Source organism: Taudactylus pleione, unplaced genomic scaffold (assembly GCF_031769625.1).
Source record: "Taudactylus pleione unplaced genomic scaffold, aTauple2 ptg000305l, whole genome shotgun sequence".
Lineage (NCBI taxonomy): Eukaryota > Metazoa > Chordata > Amphibia > Anura > Myobatrachidae > Taudactylus > Taudactylus pleione.
In genome coordinates this window covers 8344203-8361335 of record NW_028284706.1, presented here as the reverse complement: position 1 = coordinate 8361335, position 17133 = coordinate 8344203, and the positions used below count along the sequence as shown (strand labels likewise).

At 42.7% G+C, this 17133-nt stretch overlaps 1 protein-coding gene across 1 annotated transcript; it reads right to left on the bottom strand.

Annotated features, from left to right (window-relative positions):
- Positions 1 to 258: 258 nt before the first annotated feature.
- SLC30A2 (solute carrier family 30 member 2) lies at positions 259 to 12011 on the bottom strand. Its single transcript, XM_088442151.1, has 8 exons — positions 11584 to 12011; positions 7719 to 7933; positions 3238 to 3384; positions 2952 to 3105; positions 1347 to 1536; positions 1111 to 1216; positions 856 to 990; positions 259 to 766 (listed from the first exon to the last, which is right to left on the bottom strand). Exons 1-8 carry the CDS (start codon positions 11625 to 11627, stop codon positions 621 to 623), a joined length of 1137 nt encoding a protein of 378 aa, XP_088298277.1. The 5' UTR covers positions 11628 to 12011; the 3' UTR covers positions 259 to 620.
- Positions 12012 to 17133: the final 5122 nt, after the last annotated feature.

The window sequence follows — 17133 nt, the reverse complement described above, 5'->3', positions numbered from 1 at the left end:
CATCTCCCCCTATGTCTGAATGAGGTTGGTCATGTCTATTACCAACACGAACATCGCCACATATGTATGCTGTGATACAGTTATGTGTGCACTATAACTAGTCAGGAACAGGTTAATAAAACCAAAATGCATTAAATATAAATATATACTGCATTTATTTCTCTCTTTAAGAAAACACTCTACATGAAATCACTATTGAACGTGTATTTTGGCCAAACTTATAGCTATAACATTTCATTAAAAAGTCGGAGCGGAGAGTCATGTTCAATAAAATGTTTTATTTGTTATCCAATTACTACAGAGTCTCTTCCTCTGTAATAATGTGCAAAAGTCTGCAAACTGTAGAAATGTATAATACATTCTGATCACACATCCCTGGACTATAGACACCTTCACCATTCATCTGGGGTACACCAGAAAGAGAACAGTGATAAGAGAGAATCCCAAGCAGTCAGTATATCCACTAGGGAAATCCTCAGATAGGCAATGCTCTCACATAAGTCCTTTACAGGTTTCAGTTGGTATGTAGTTTATAGGCTCATATCCAAGTGAGGAATGCCTCATGTGCATAGCTGAAGACAATCAGAGTCTCCAAAGACAAGATACACACTTATACACACTTAGTCGGTGGGATCCTGGCACTCTTCACAATCTACCATATCTTCTGAATAATTTTCTATCTGAATTGTAGTTGTGTGAAACTTAAATTTACTCTGTAGCTGAGAACTGGCCTCTTTCAGCACCATTTGAGCGTTTGCATTTTCATCTGTGACAAAATGGAGAACAAGACAAGATGTCAGACACCAGTGACAAACAGGTTTCAGTAAACTGGCAGTTTGATAAGTAGTCACTTACTAATCGCGATGTGAACAGAAAGGACAGGCTGAGACACTGTCAATGCCCAGATATGGAGGCTGTGCAGAGCTTTCACTCCATTTATAGAAAGAAGAGTATCCTTTACCATGTTAAAGTTCACACCCTTGGGAGTACCTACAAAAACAAAAAAAATATGTATACATCACCCATAGAATCCTAACACTGCATGCAGCTCATACCCATCTAGTCTTAATCAGCATGCACATGTAACTACAACTCTTTATAGTTGCTTACCTTCCATCAGCACAAGAAGAACATCTCTAAGTATGGTCAAAGTAGTACCCAAAACAAGGACAGAGAACAGGAACGTGCATATAGGGTCAATCATTTTATATTCTGGCTGGTAGAAGAGAGAATTTCAAATGAATGGAATGTAGGAAACCTATTTAATGCATATAGTGTAATTAATGTACTAACGACCTATCATAGGCAGCAGATAAATGGACATTTACAAGTCATTGAACAGTTACCTTAAAATAGATGACATAGGCCGCAACAAGGACGCCAAGGCTCTGCAGTAAATCTCCAATCACATGAATAAAAGCAGCACGGACACTAGGGTTTTGTAGCTCTCCATGGTCGTGTGAATGTGAGTGAGAGTGTGAATTTCCAGACCCATGACTATGTCCATGTCCAGTTTGATGAAGTGTCACACCCATTCTACAGGACAGAAAGTTACAATGAAATCAACATGCATGAACACAGAGGATTTCAGTTAACATTAAATTGGCTGTGAAAAATCTTACTAAGTTTATAGGCTTTTAAGATATCGGGGTAAATGTAATAGCCTGCAGACATCGGCAAGTTCTGTGAGACAGTCCGATGTTTTAAAGTAGCAACCATTTAAAAAGCAAAACCAGATTGATTTTGCCTTTTTCAATGATTGCTACTTTAAGACATCATGCAGTCTTGCACATAACTTCCTGTGCCTGCAGTCTGCAGGTTATTACATTTACCCCATCAACTCATAGCTATGTTTTACTTTCGTACAGACCATCACAATAAAAATAAAGGCAAAGGAAGTACCAAGGTGGTCAGTCAGAAAGGATACCCCCATCTAACAAAAAAAAAAAAAGCCCACTCTGGGTTTTGAGCAAAATAATACACTCAGGGCCTGATTCAACAAAGGACGGAATTGCAAAGCCACACACAAAGCAGCTTTGAAATTCCTTCCTTGCTAATATGGTAATGCACCAAGAGGCGCCATGGCCAAGAGACGCAGCATAGGATCCTCAGCATGATGCTCAGCCAGCCCCCCCACCCCCGACTGAGATCCTGGCCTCTTCCCTTCCCTGCCCCCCCAATGGCGGCTACATGCCTCCATTTCGGGAAACTGACCTGACTTGGCCAGACCACACCAAAACAGTCTGCTGCCGTCCTGCATACAATTACACTGGACCCATTCTGCAAATGCCTGATTACTAGGAATCTGCATTCATTGCTGATTGAGACCCTCTATATTGACAATAAATACATCATATTAACTGATGTTTCAGTGTAACTGTAGCATTCCCACTAGGCTGTTTTTTTAACAGGGTGCCACGCCCTGCCAGATTTCAAAAGGGCAAAATGTGCTCTGCCCTTTTGGCAGTGCCCCGCTAAACAACATGGCGCGTGCCGTCCCCACTCAGGGCCACAGTGTCCCGCAGATGGGAAAAACAGCAGTGCAGCGAACACCGCTGGTGAGTAGATGCCGGGCGCATGTACCCAGCATCTATTCTCAGAGTCAGAAGAGCTTGAGGGCAGCCCGGAATGTCTGTATGTTCTGGGCACGCCCCCAAGAGTGATGAAAAGGGGCCGCGCTTCTTAAAAACACACCCACTTTTCTCATGACCGTGCCCCCTTTTCAGGCACAGAGGAGTGCCCCTTTCTAGATCTGGCACCAGGCCTAGTGTGAACACTATAACTGGCATATTGTTTTTCAATAAATACGGTTATAAAAATGGTTTTTCAATAAAACTGTGATTTAATAAAAGTACAAAAGAAAGCAGAGAGATAATATGGTGTGTGTGTGTGTATATATATATATATATATATATATATATATATATATAGTGGGACATTGGCTTACATACATGATGTTTACAGCTACTGCACATGCAGATGTTATTAGCATAGCTTCCCCTTCAATCTCGTAGTTTCCTGAAATTATTCGTTCTACGGCCAAGTAAACCAAGACTCCTGTTACCACCCAAATGGACAGGACGGATAAGAGAGCTCCTAATATTTCTGTAATTAAGAGAAACAATTTAAGAGAATGTAAACAGGGCTCAAATAAAAAAATTACTGTCACAAATAAAAAACAATATTGTTTCCATAATTTTCACATGAACCAACCCCAATGTCCAAGTGCTTCCATACCTGCCCGGTGCCAGCCAAAATTCATTGTTTTTGTAGCTGGGCGGGAGGACATCCAGAGGGCAAATAAACTGATCATCATGCTTGCAAAGTCAGTCAGAAGGTGTGCAGCATCTGTCATTATGGCCAAACTGTGTGCAAAGTACCCACCTGTGAGAACAAGAGCAGGTAGTATGGAAAGGCATTATTAAGGACTTTTTTTTTTAGCTTCTAAAAGCAAAAAAGTGTATTAATTACTTCTTCTAGGTAGTATATTTCGAAAAAAAAAAGTGGTACTCATCCCTAGCAGTTTTCACAATTCTTTAAACACTTGAACCACCACCAGCCTGCACGGTGCCTTGTTGACAACTGGGGTCCATGGTCTGCGCCACACCCAAACCCTACAATCAGCCCAAAACAACTGGAACTGTGACTCATTGGACCTAGTCATATGTTGCCAGTCTTCCAGGGTCTAATTAGCAACGTCCCGAGGAGAGATGCTGATTTCCATGTCATAGTGTTAACAGGGGCACTCTGGTGGGTTTTCTGTTCCCATATCCCATGGAAGCTAAAGAACACTGCACTGACTTGTTGGATATGCATCTGGTACCTCCTGCATTGAATGTGGACGTGATTTGAGCCAATGTCGCTAGCCACTGGTCACAAACAATAAGCACCTGTGGTCGGCCACTGCCTTGTCAGTGGGTGGTAATGCCTTCCATGTGTTATTTCTGGTACACACGTGACACCGCAATTTTGCAGAATTTTAACGGGCACCCACTATCATGCCCAATTCGAACTCCATTAATTCATATCGCTTTGCAATGAGCAGCCTAGTGTTCATACTAACTCATGAGGCTACAGATTACAACTGAGCAGGACTGGGCATTTCCAATACATCACAGTAAGGTGGCGCCATCTACCATTACCTATATGCTTCTAACCCATGACGTTTGGCACATCAGTGTATATGTGGATAGTCAAAGCCATATGTACACGCTGACAACTGTTCGATCAAGTTGAACCTCACTACACTGCTCAAAGTGGTGCACTGAAAAACTAGGCACCAAAAGAAAAAAAAAACACAGGCGTTTGAACAACCAATGGGGTCAGCCAAGGCAGAGTTGTATTAAATTTCCATTATACTGGCCATATACATTACATATTTAAATTTGAATATGTTGCGAAAAGCTCTAATCTCCTTAAAAATGATTGACTACTGTATTTGCATGCCCCAGATGATCAGATGCGGCAGCAAGTCACAGCAAAACATTTTGAAAATAGCTGCAGATTACACAAGTTATAATGTGAACAACCGAGGCGTACGGGCATCAGAATCAATGCCAATCAATCCAAATAAATGCACAGCTGTCTAATGAACAAGACCTCCGTGGAAATGCACAATAACGGTGTACTGTAAATTAAAAATTATTTGAAAGAAATTATTGATTTCCATCTGTTCTTAAACTATATGTAAAAGCATGCCCTTAAAACCAGAGGCTGCGCAATGTGCTTCAACCAAGAATGTATTGGTACATAGTGCTAATATACTATGAGCTGCTGATATCTGTAATGTTCGTCTTGTTACATACAAACAATACCATTCCGTATCTTTGCGGCCCCCACTACGTAACTTACTTAGCCACTACGTAAGGTACTGTACTACTTACACTACTGACTCTTGCTAATGTATTTGGGCGCCGACGCCGCGCCCTACTGTATTTCGGTGCCAACAACGCGCGATATATCTGTTTTGTCCACCACTGTTCTGTCCCCATTTCGTGCCCCCCCCGCGTTGTTTATTGTCATAATACAAGTCAGACTTATCTTTCTTTACCCGCCGAACACTCGCCGCATTTCTTTAGCCACCGAACACTCCCCGCATATGACCAGCTGAACACACTCGCCCCCACATATGATGTATCTTCACTAGTCAGTGAAGATACGCAAGTAGCGTAGCCAGCAGGGGGTCGCAAAGATGCGGAAGTACCCACACACATGTTCCCTGGTTATGTGAAAAAAAAATCAGCAAACATTTATCCCAAGTGTCTCAAGAAGCCATATTGTTGTCCTATAACTTTTATGCTGGGAAAACCAAAAGTAAAGAAGTTATTCATGGACACTTGCCACTCCTGTTATGCAGTGCGAAAGTCAGGTTCCCAGCAATGCACTTACCATGCGTGAAACAGTGACATACAATTAACTCCATCAAAAAATACTGATGGTGTATGCCTCAGAGCAATGTCTCTGGTACTGGATGCGTATTGGTGGCATTTTGCTGTGTATGGTCCAGCCCAGAGACCAGTGCACTGCAGATGTTAAGGAAAGCCCTGCTGCATGAGAGAGTAAGGTTCACCATCTAAAGTCCCGGAGAGAAACTTTAATTGAGCTGAGGTGGCAGAAGTGTCTGGACTCTGAGCTCACACTGTGGTTTGGCAGCTGGAAAACCTCTGGCTGCAGTCAAATGTGAGATTATCTCCAGACCCTGCTTTCCTGTCACTGCTCTGTCCTTTGAGCAGACAGCACTGCCAATGCTGGCACTTTGATCTCTAGTCCAGTAAGTACCAGGAGATGGGTAATGAAGAGAAGGAGAGAGAAATGGGAGCTCGGCTATTGGGCATTGACGGGGAGAAAGCAACCGCTTTTCTCCACCAACAAGGCCTATTATTCCATCCTGAGATGGTAATAGATTCTGATAGGAGAAATTGAAAGCTGAGCAGGCTGCTTTCCCCAAACTACTGTATGGGGAAATTAATGTGCAGTAATAATGGCACCACAGGAGAAATCTGACATGTCTCCATGGTAAGCCCTTCTCTGAAGCAGTGAAATGCCCTGTTATCATAGGGAAGGATTGATAAAGGGCTTGTTACAGCATTATGAATATACCCCCTAGTAACTTGATAGACTGCAGACCCATGAAACTTCATAAATAAAGAAATGTCTGTCCTCATTTACCATTGTGAAGATAGGTGCATACACACACAACGATTTTTTGAACGATTACCGTTAAACGATATCGTTTTACGATAATCGTTTGTAAAAATTGTTCACTTTCTGAGTCAAACGATGAACGATTTTCATTCATGCGCGTTCAGGTTTGTAGTTTGTATTTAGTAGTTTGCAGTTCAGTCAGACTTGTCAACTCAACGATTTTCAGTAAGGGAATATGCAAAAATCATTTGTAGTTCTAAAAAATCGTTCATTACATTTAAATGAACATAGTAAATGAACAACTTTAGTAAACGATTTTAGTTCATTTTTTCAAGAGAGAAATTTGTTTACTAAAATCGTTCATTAACTAAATCGTTGTGTGTGTATGCAGCTGATGAAATAAGATACATTTTTAAAAAATAAACTAAACCAGAGCTTCTTCACTCCAGTCCCTAGCTACCACCAACAGGTCATGTGTTGTGGATTTCTTTATTCATGCACAGGTGAGGTATCTATGTTGCTGGATCAGTAACTATCCCAACTGCTTCCACAGACAGAAATCCTCAAAACATGAGATGTTGAGAAAACGTAATGGTGCATACACATGGTCAGATTTGGCAGATCATCGATTTCGTTGAACAACAACGATGAACAATATCATCAACGATTTTGTGAACGATGAACAATTGAACTGATTCTGACAGTATTAAAATGAATTAATTAATCCAAATCTTACTGCAAACACAGTCAATGTCAGATATCGTTATCTGGCATGCGGGAATGCTCATCGTTGGTCGATGCATGCCCAATCTGTCAAAGATATGAACGAATTTTACAATCGTTATCGTTCCGATCTTTAACAAAATCTGACAGTGTGTATGCAGCATAAAGGTGCATACACACAACGATTTTTTGAACGAATTGTTGATAACTATGTCGTTATCCTTAAATCGTTCAAAAAAAATTGTTCAGTTTATGAGTTATAACTATGAACGATAATCACATCCGCACTCCCGTTTGTAGTTATCGTTCATCGTCCATTTCAGACTGTCCAACATAACGATTTTTATTAAGGAAAGAAACGTTATTCGTTCATCATTCAAAAATTCAATCGTTCACTTTTTCAAGGGAAAATCTGACAGAAAATCGTTGGTTACAAAATCGTTACGTTTGTATGCACCTTTAGGGTTGAGATTGAGAACCACTGAATAACAGTAGACTAATGAAATTGTCCCTGCATCTCTTGAATGTGACCTTGTTCTGTACCTAAGCAGTGGATTTTCAAAACACTCGATTTTTGAAGATCTGTATGCCAGATTTATAAAAGGGAAATAATACTTAATGCAAAATAAGCCTGATTTTGCACTTACGATTTTATCTCTTTTAAAAATGACAAGGACAATCTGCAGAAATTCTGGGCTTTGAAAATCCATTGCTTAGTAAATATACCCCTATGTCTCTACACCATTAAAAATAGTTTTCTGTGACTTAAGGATAGTGAATGCAAGCATACATTTAAATAATAATAATCTTACATATAGATCTGCTCAGAACATGAATGCCTTGTTTCTCACCTATAACCTCTCCAATCATGAAAAGCAGGCACACCGCTGATGCCACGTAAAGTTTCCTCCGTGCATGCTCCTTTTCTGTGCTGTGCCAGTCCTCCTGTGCCCGGTTGGAATGGCAGTGCTGGTTACCCTGGTGACCCAGTTCAATGCCATTAAGATCTGACACATAGGTAAATACCTGGCTGTGGAATTCTTTCCCTTGGACTCCAGAGTATGACCTTAACAAAAATCATCATAGTTTATGATAGAGAACAATTAAAAGGGGAAAAAAACAAACTCACACTTTACACATATAGGGGTGTATGTATTAATTTGCGACACTGACGCGAATATTAACTTTCAATCTTGTGACTGACATTCATTATTTTTATAAAAATGCCCTGGCTAGTATGTACTAACTGTAACTTGCACGGACAACGATAACGCTAACCTCTGTCCCTGTGAGTTACATCTCCGCAGTGCTTAAAGTGGTCCTAGAGACTTTGGGCCTGATTCAGACCCACTCGCGAGCGGCTGTCCGCTCGCAAGTGGGTCGCTGCTGTGCACTGCGCATGCGCACGACGGCGGGAGCTCCGTCGTGCGCATGCACCAGACGCGACGAGCGAAGGACTTTCCTTCGCTCGTTGTGTCTGATCAAAGGGGGCTTGCTGTCGATGTTGATTGACAGCACGCCCCCTTTGGTGGGCGTGCCGGGGGCGTGCCTCCCTGACGGGGGCGTTCCCAAGGGAACGCCTACCGTCAGAAGCCGGCCCACTGACATCACTAGTGATGTCAGTGGGAGTGATTTTGGCTCTGATAGAGCCAAAATCAGTCTGGGCCTTGCGGTGGAAAACTTCAACCGCACGCTCCGGCTCGCAGTTACGATGGTCGCGATGGTCAAGACCATCGCGGCCATCAAACTGCACGCTCGTATAGGCTGTGGGTGGTGACCCACAGCTATACGAGCGTCCAGGAGGATGCTCCATAATTATGGAGGCCGGCCCTCATTCGGAGCGTGCGCTCTGCTCAGAGCGTACGGCTCTGAATGAGGGCCTTTGTTGGCACTCACCCCCCCCATCAGTGGCATCACGCAGGATTTTGAAAGGGGGGTTTCCAATACTTGGTTACAAAACCAATGACAAAAAAAATCTAGCCACATCCAGGCAGCACTCCTCGGGTACTCAATAATCCAATCTTGTTAATCCATTACTGTGCAACATTTCAGATGCATTTATTACATCTTTCGTCAATGCATCTGAAACGTTGCACAGTAATGGATTAACAAGCTTGGATTATTTAGTACCCGAGGACTGCTGCATGTATCGGATTGTATTTTCAAGACTGAGCGGTCTGCTTAGTGTGTGTGTGTGTGTATATATATATATATATATATATATATATATATATATATATATACAGTCAGGTCCCAATATTTATGGACCTGACTGTATATATAGACTGTTGTATAGTCCGGCACTCAGGATGAATTGAATAAAGTTCAGGGGTGCCCTTCCATAGTTTAATTATATGGAATATAGCATGTGTATCTTTTCAGCCCCTCCAAAAAAATAAAAAGGCAGCACTGAGTCCTCCACTACAAACTTACACAATGACATAGAAACACACACACTCACAAATTCTACACCAATTCAATGACACAGACAAAGCCTACACATAGACACACTGAATGCAGCCAAATAAGTGCTCGCAATATTTATTAAAATCCCCCCCCCCCACATGTGATATATGACACATCTGCGGCGCAGCTCCGGTGAGAGTACTGGGATTATGGGCACTGTCACTCAGCAGCAGCTCTCAGCCTCCCACAATGCCGGTGCCCCCAGGGGAACTGTCTGGGAAGAGCTGCAGCTCCCCCTAATGCCAGCCCAGCCTCTTTACATGTACATATATTTTGTTAAGCTGCGCGGCAATGGAGCGGTGGGCAAGGTGGGGGGTCTCTAGGTAATCGGTAACCCCCCCTTAGTGGGCACCTGCCCCATCCTCTGCGCTAGCAAACAGACAGCACGTCATGATAGGCTGCAGCTTTGAGACACAGACAAGTTCATTGCGAGACTGCCCGATGTTTTAAAGTAGCAGTCTTTTTTTTTATAGGCAACACCAGATGGCTACTTTAAAACATCAGGCAGTCATGGGACTCAACGATGTCTCAAAGCCACAGCCTATTACATTTAGCCCCATGCCCAATTCAGATATACATATAAACCCAATGGTTTACGTGCATATCCTATGTTTGTGGGTTTACACATTTGAAAATAAGTCATACGTGTTAGCACACAGTTCCCCCAAGCCGCAGTATTTCCACATTGGGGCAGGGAAGGGACGGCACCACGCTCTGTTCCTGGAAATGGGGGCATGTCGCCTGCTTTCCTGGGAGTGCTGAGAACAGGGTCGGCATTATAGGATGCAAATTTCCTGGCCTTGCAACCGGCCAGGCTGAGTATGCTTTGGCTTATGCAGCTTGGCTAAAGCATCAACTATCATGGATGGTCACAACGGTGATCCGAAACTGCAAACACGACCACTGCTCTCAGATAGCAGATGTATACAGGAGGCCTCTATTTCCTACAGACACCTTCTGCTGCATCTGCATTTTAGTTAGATGGTATTGCACAGTCGCTTCCTTGCGGCTGAGCAATACCGTTCACATCTGAATCAGGCCCACTGTGCGCATTCAGGAGCTGGCCAGAGACTGCGGCAGAGGGATTTGCCCTCTCCTGCGAATACATCTCCATAGGCATAAATCAGTTTGCATCATCTGAGGATGGCGTATACCTATGGGGCCAAACATTGAAAAGCTTTGCTTTTTGAAGTTTGGTACATAAGGGTCAATTCATAGTCCCCATTGATAATAATGGGGACTGTGATTTGCACTGCTAATGAGCCTTTTGAAAAAGAATTCTGTTAAATACATAGTTTTTGCATAACTTTATGTATTTCTGCTAAGCTTTGTGATTACCATTATAAATAATTAATTCAAATGATAAAATCCAAATTGCCACCATAAGCCATTATAAAACAAAATAACACAAAAAAAAACACATGCAATCCGGCAAACAAACATGATAATCAAGTACCAACATTAATGATTACACAGCTAATTTATCACAAAAATGTTAATAGGTTGGACTATTAACCAAAGGAGCAAAGGAACCCACAGGCACTAATTAAATAGTATGTTTAAGGTTGCTGTGGGTTACTGCCAATTTGCATTTTGTTGATACAACTCCCAAGAGTCTGGGAGATATTTCCATATTGAATGACTGGCTGTACCACACAAGGAAGTTTCCCGTTTGTAAAATAAGTCCACGTTATAACAATACTATTCAATATCTTAAAGTTCGTGATTTTACAATGTTTACAGATTCCTAAAAGTGATACTTGTACAGTGGTTTTACCGCCCCCCCCCAAAAAAAAAAAAATAGTAAAAAATAATAGTAATAAAAAATCCTACTACTAATGGTAACAAAAAATCCTCCATACAATTCAATAAGACACAAACTCACGAGAAGGACATCACTTTAGAAAGTCAGCATAATAAAAACAATGTATAGTACAAAGTATAATGTGATACAAAACTAACATTTTCAGCGTACTAGGTTACTATTATATTCAGGTGTGTAGCTGAAGTATTGGAAGAGGTTACGGAAACACATACCAGCTTTGCCAGTACAATTAGTTTATTACTAATGGAAAACTTTGTAACGTTTGCACCTAGTTTTATAGAGCTCACATACTTGCGGGATATGTACGGGCACAGCGGGGAGCGTGTTGGTGGGATGCAGGTGAGGTCATGTCATGTTATGTTATGTATCATGTAAGTATGTGGGTATATGTATGGGAAGGGATGGACATAAATGTAATTTCTCACCGGTTCTCTCCTCTCAGCAGCTGTAATTTCTCCTCTCCGTCCATCTATGGATCAGCTGCTGTGTATAAAGTGGACTATATTAGTGAGTGAAATCTCTCCTTGGTTTATGCCTGACCTGCGTGTGGCACTTCTTGTATATATTTCTATAGTACTGTGTGAGTGTCTGTCCTTTTATCTCCTTAGATTCCGTGTGACTATAGCGCCGGGTGCAAAGAGCCGGCTGCAAAAATTCCCAAACCTCCAAACAGCGCCTCCCGTGTGCAGAAGCCACCACCGAGCCTGTGTCTAATAGACCTGCAGCTCTCGCTCCTCTCCTGGGAGATTAGTGCTGTCCCTTTATTCTTCGGGGCTTCCTCTATCACTGTTGCACACGGACCCATGCATTCCACAAAAGGCTGCTTCATCCACAGTTGCCAAATATCAGTAAGTGTATGTAGGCTCCGAGAAAAGTAAGTTAGAAAATGTCAGTTATCTGTACAAACCCTGATAAGCAGCACATACTGTATATAGTAAGTGCATCTTACTGGTGGTTTGGGTTCTACTAGGGTTGTTATTGTTAACCTACAGTATATTGTGTCTGTACAATTTCTCAGCTCCTAATTTTATGCACATTCCTACCCCTAATTTGAATACAATATAAGGGGCATAATATGTATCAAAGATTGATGTGAGATAAAATTGTGAAATATATATCACCAACCAATCCACTCCAAACTATCATTTCTTAAACACAGCCTGCAAAATGTAAGTTAGAAGTTGATTGGTTAGTGATATATATATCTCACAATTTTATCTCACATCAAGCTTTGATACATATGCCCCAGTTGGTTGCAAATCTAAAGTGGAAGAACAAAACTTGCATTTCCGAACTGTGAATGTGTGTATAGAGTGACTGAGATGTATATGTTTACTACAACTCTCTCCATGTGAGAAGCAGTACAGGGGAGTGGGGAAGTTGTAGTACGTAAGACTGGAAGCAGGTGTACTCCTCCCAGTAGCTGGTGCATCTTAGGAGTCAGATGTGGTGTGTGCGCCCATTCTACCACTTCCATGCCTTCCCAAAGTAAAACTAACTCTAGTTATGATATTAAAACCAGAGGGTCCAAAAGTGTGGCTCCCCCTGAAATTTTGCTAATTCAAGCACTAGACCAGAGGTTCCCAAATGTGGTCCTCAAGGTACCCCAACAGTTCAGGTTTTACAGATATCCATGGTTGAGCACAGGTGGTTAAATCAAATTGACTGATGTACTAATTACGTCACCTGTGGTCCACCATGGATATCCTTAAAAGCTGGACTGTTAAACTGGCCACACATCTAAAGATTATCTGTCCAACCAGCCAACTAGTTGATTGGTTGGAATGAAAATCTCGTAATGTATGAGAGTAACTGATGATCAGCAATTTGCTCCTAAATGCTAGAAAACAGATGAAAATGGTCGTTCAGACAAGTTTGTTAAATGTTTGACCTAAACAATTTGTTCAAACAATAGTTTTTGTAAATTTTCCGGTGTTTGGGAGCAAATTGCTGATTGTCATTTGCTTTCATACCTTACCAGATTTTCATTCCAACCAATCAACTAATTGGATTGTTGGATGGAAGTTGGCCTAGTGTGTGGCCAGCTTTAGGGTGGCTTGAGGACCGAGTTAGGGAACCTCTGCACTAGACCAGTGGTTCTCAAACTCTGTCCTCAGGACCCCACACAGGTCACATTTTCCAGGTCTCCTGGCTGGTGCACAGGTGTAGTCATTACTCACTGACACATTTTAAAAGATCCACAGATGGAGCTAATTATTTCACTTGTAATTCTGTGAGGAGACATGGAAAACATGCACTGTTTGGGGTCCTGAGGATAGTGTTTGGGAACCTCTGCACTAGACTATATCAGATTCTTTGTGTGTGTATTACTTCTGCAGCACTGTGGAATATAAACTACAATAGTGTATTACCATTAACAACTTCTAAAAAATACCCTTGTGAACAATAAAAAAAAGTGACAACAACTTTTCAAAATATGCTTGTAGAAAATCCAAGACCAGTTATTCCCATGTGGATTGAAGCTCTAACTTGAATATGTATATTCTTGAGCATATCCAATTAATATTTGTCTTCAAGTTATCAAGTCAAATTAGACTAAAGGTGCATACACACGTATACTTTACGATTTTTTGAACGATTTAACTATAACGACGTCGTTATCATTCAGTCGTTCAAAAAATCGTTCAGTTTCTGAGTTATAACAATGAAAAATCGTTCAAGCGCGCTCCCATTTGTAGTTTGTAGTTCATTTCAGACTGTTCAACATAACGATTTTCATTAAGGGAAGGAACATTTTTTGTTCATCGTTGTAAAAATCGTTCACCATCACACTTCAAAAAATCATTCACTTTTCAAGGGAAAATCTGACAGATAATTGTTGGTTACAAAATCGTTACGTGTGTATGCACTTTATCTTGTCAAGTTACAAATTCAAGTTATTCCATATTGGTCATGTACTTGCAAGAAATGCAGTAAAATGTAGTGCAATACTTTATTTTCATGAATTTAATAAAGATAATAAGTTACACTTATATATAAAATATATAAAAATTTCAAATAAGATCTATCAGAAAAAGGATGTTCAGAGGTGTATCACTAAAATCAATGGGCCTGATTCAGACCCACTCGCAAGCGGCTGTCCGCTCGCAAGTGGGTCGATGGTGTGCACTGCGCATGCGCACGACGGAGGGAGCTCCGTCGTGCGCATGCGCCAGACGCGACGAGCGAAGGAATTTCCCTCGCTCGTTGTGTCTGATCAAAGGGGGCGTGTTGTCGATGTTGATTGACAGCACGCCCCCTTTGGTGGGCGTGCCAGGGGCGTGCCTCCCAGATGGGGGCGTTCCCAAGGGAACGCCTACCGTCAGAAGCCGGCCCACTGACATCACTACTGATAGAGCCAAAATCACTCCGGGCCTTGCGGTTTAGAAACTCAACCGCAGGCTCCGGCTCGCAGTGGCGATGGTTGCGATGGTCAAGACCATCGCGGCCATCAACCTGCACGCTCATATAGGCTGTGGGTGGTGACCCACAGCTATACGAGCGTCCAGGAGGACGCTCCATAATTATGGAGGACGGCCCTCATTCAGAGCGTGCGCTCTGCTCAGAGCGTCCGGCTCTGAATGAGGGCCTATGTTCGTTCCTGGTGCACCCAAAGTTCGAGGTGACAGAACCGTAAAATTTCCACCTTATGGTCCAGATGTAATACCGCTTTTACCCACAGTCCCTTGACACATTTCGATAATGATTATATTTCTTAAAAAGCCGGTCAAATCAGCCAGGGATGTTGGCACTATAAGGTAGATGTATCAAATCTTGGAGAGAGATAAAGTACCAACCAATTAGTTGTTGTGTTTAGGTATTATAGCGCCTAAGGTATTGAGGACCTCATTCAGACCCAGTCGCAAGCGCTGACCGCTCGCAACAGTGTCGATGTTAAGGCCCTGCGCATGCGCAGCGGCCACACTGCGCGTGCGCAAGCCCCGGAGCGTGAGAGAATTTCTCTCGCTCCGGAGCTCACTACAAAAGGGGCGGCTGTCGATGGTGATCGACAACTCGACCCGTTTTGTGGGCGGGGCAGGGGGGTGGCTACACAAATGCCTGCCGTTTTGTGGGTGGCCGCACTGACATCAGCAGTGATGTCAGTGGGGAGCTTCTTGCTCGATCAGAGCAGGGAGCTCCCTGGGGCTTGCGATTGCCGATACCCAACCTTAGGGTCTCGTCTCAGGTCGCAATGGTCCACAGCTTAGCTAGCGACCATGAGGCCGCACTAAAAAAAGAAGCGGCCGCCCTCATTCAGAACGAGTGCTCGCTTCTTGCGACCGCCTCTGAATGAGGGCCTGAGTCCTTCAAATTGTGTGTGTGTTTATGTATATATATATATCAATCAGTGTCTGGCTGTTTTTGAAAAATGCTATGATACCACTCCCCCCTATATCAGTTGGCCCCATTGCAAGAAAACTCACATGTGGAATATGCCAATCAGCATAGGGTGGTCAGCATCAGAGCCCCTTCTACAAGAAAAAAAGACATCCCCGTGGTACCGCTATTCCCACAGTATGGGTATATTAATGCAAAAATAGAGCAAGTAGAGCAAAATATATTTTTATCTTTGGCGCACTATAGAACCCACTGTGAGTTGTAGTGCACCATGGAGAAATGCAGGGAAAATTAATTAATGGATTTAAACAATTTAATTAGAAACACGCCAAATCCTTGTTGAAGAATTCATTGCTCGCATACAGTATTTCTGCATGGTCCATGTAGGCATCCACGGGTTAAAATAAAAATAAAAATTATTGAGATGATAAAGACTTGTTCCTTATGGAGCCTTGATGCAAATGAGATGTAAGCTGTTTATCAAGCGTATTTATACAGTGGGGTTTTCACCAGGAGCGTCTTTAGAGAGGAGGGTTCCTTCAGTATTTCAAATGTTCTACCTTTCTTTTGTGTACTGTAAGTGTACATCCTACATGGATGACCATAAGCTGATACGACTGTTGCTTTTTAGTGATTTTGATTATGTGAAACAAGACTGAGATGTGATAATTTCTTTACAGTGCCATAATAGCACAATGATATCCGAGCATAGGGGCTGATATAAGAGTGAAAGGATTTTACACCAAAAATATATCACACTACTAAGGTTGTGTGTGGTCACTGTTATTGATATTAAGTTGCATTTACTATGTAAATTACAATTGAAAAGCGATGCAAATACAAAATACCATTTTCCTGTCGCTTGCACAGTACAGGAAAAATGGCCACCGTGGCCATTTTCCCGGTGACCTGTGCATGCGCTATAGACTCGGCACACTCTAGTGCCCAGAGTCTATAAGTTGGGCGCTGGTCGTGCGCAGCTGCCAGACGGAGGGGAGAGGGCCCGTGTCTGAGACTGCACACTGACCCCCTCCTCTCTAGAAATGCTCCTGCCCACCATCAAATGATGGCTGGACCTCCACCATTGAAACTTTTGATGTGATGATAACTAACCATCACATCAAAAGAATTCAATGGTTAAAACTATTTATATGACTAGTGGCAGGGGGCAGAGCTTCTTTGATTCACTGTGGGGGCATACCCAGCACTCTCCGAGATGCTGGGCTGCCCCCAGGATCCACAGCACTAAATAGGTGCCGTACTATGCAGAGCAGCAGTGTGTGTTTTACCCCTGCAGCCAGCCATCAGATGGGCATCGGAAAGCTGCATCCAATGACTAGCAACTATTGAATTCCCGGTATTCGATGGAAAAAGTACTTCCATTGGTAAGGGGTATGAAATACCGGCGGCTGAATAGCCGGAAGCCCGATGAGTGAACACTCCAACAGGGGCAGGTAAGTCCCCCTACCCTCCCTTAGTTTGCCTAACCCCAACCACCCCCTTCCCGCACCCTAAACGTATCCATCCCTGGGGGATGCCTAACCCCCATCCTCGCAGCCCAACTCTCCCCGTGGGGTGCCTAACCTTCCCCCGTGGGTCCCTAAACCTAACCCCATCATCCCCAGTCTTATGCTGAT

Bases quoted from the DNA above. Each gene is read 5' to 3' on its own strand.
- SLC30A2 (XM_088442151.1), bottom strand. From the start codon at position 11,627: ATGGACGGAGAGGAGAAATTACAGCTGCTGAGAGGAGAGAACCG. The intron at 3,106-3,237 runs GTATGGAAGCAC...TCTTAATTACAG, and splicing joins TTTTGGCTGGCACCGGGCAG to AAATATTAGGAGCTCTCTTA. The intron at 991-1,110 runs GTAAGCAACTAT...TTGTTTTTGTAG, and splicing joins TCTTCTTGTGCTGATGGAAG to GTACTCCCAAGGGTGTGAAC.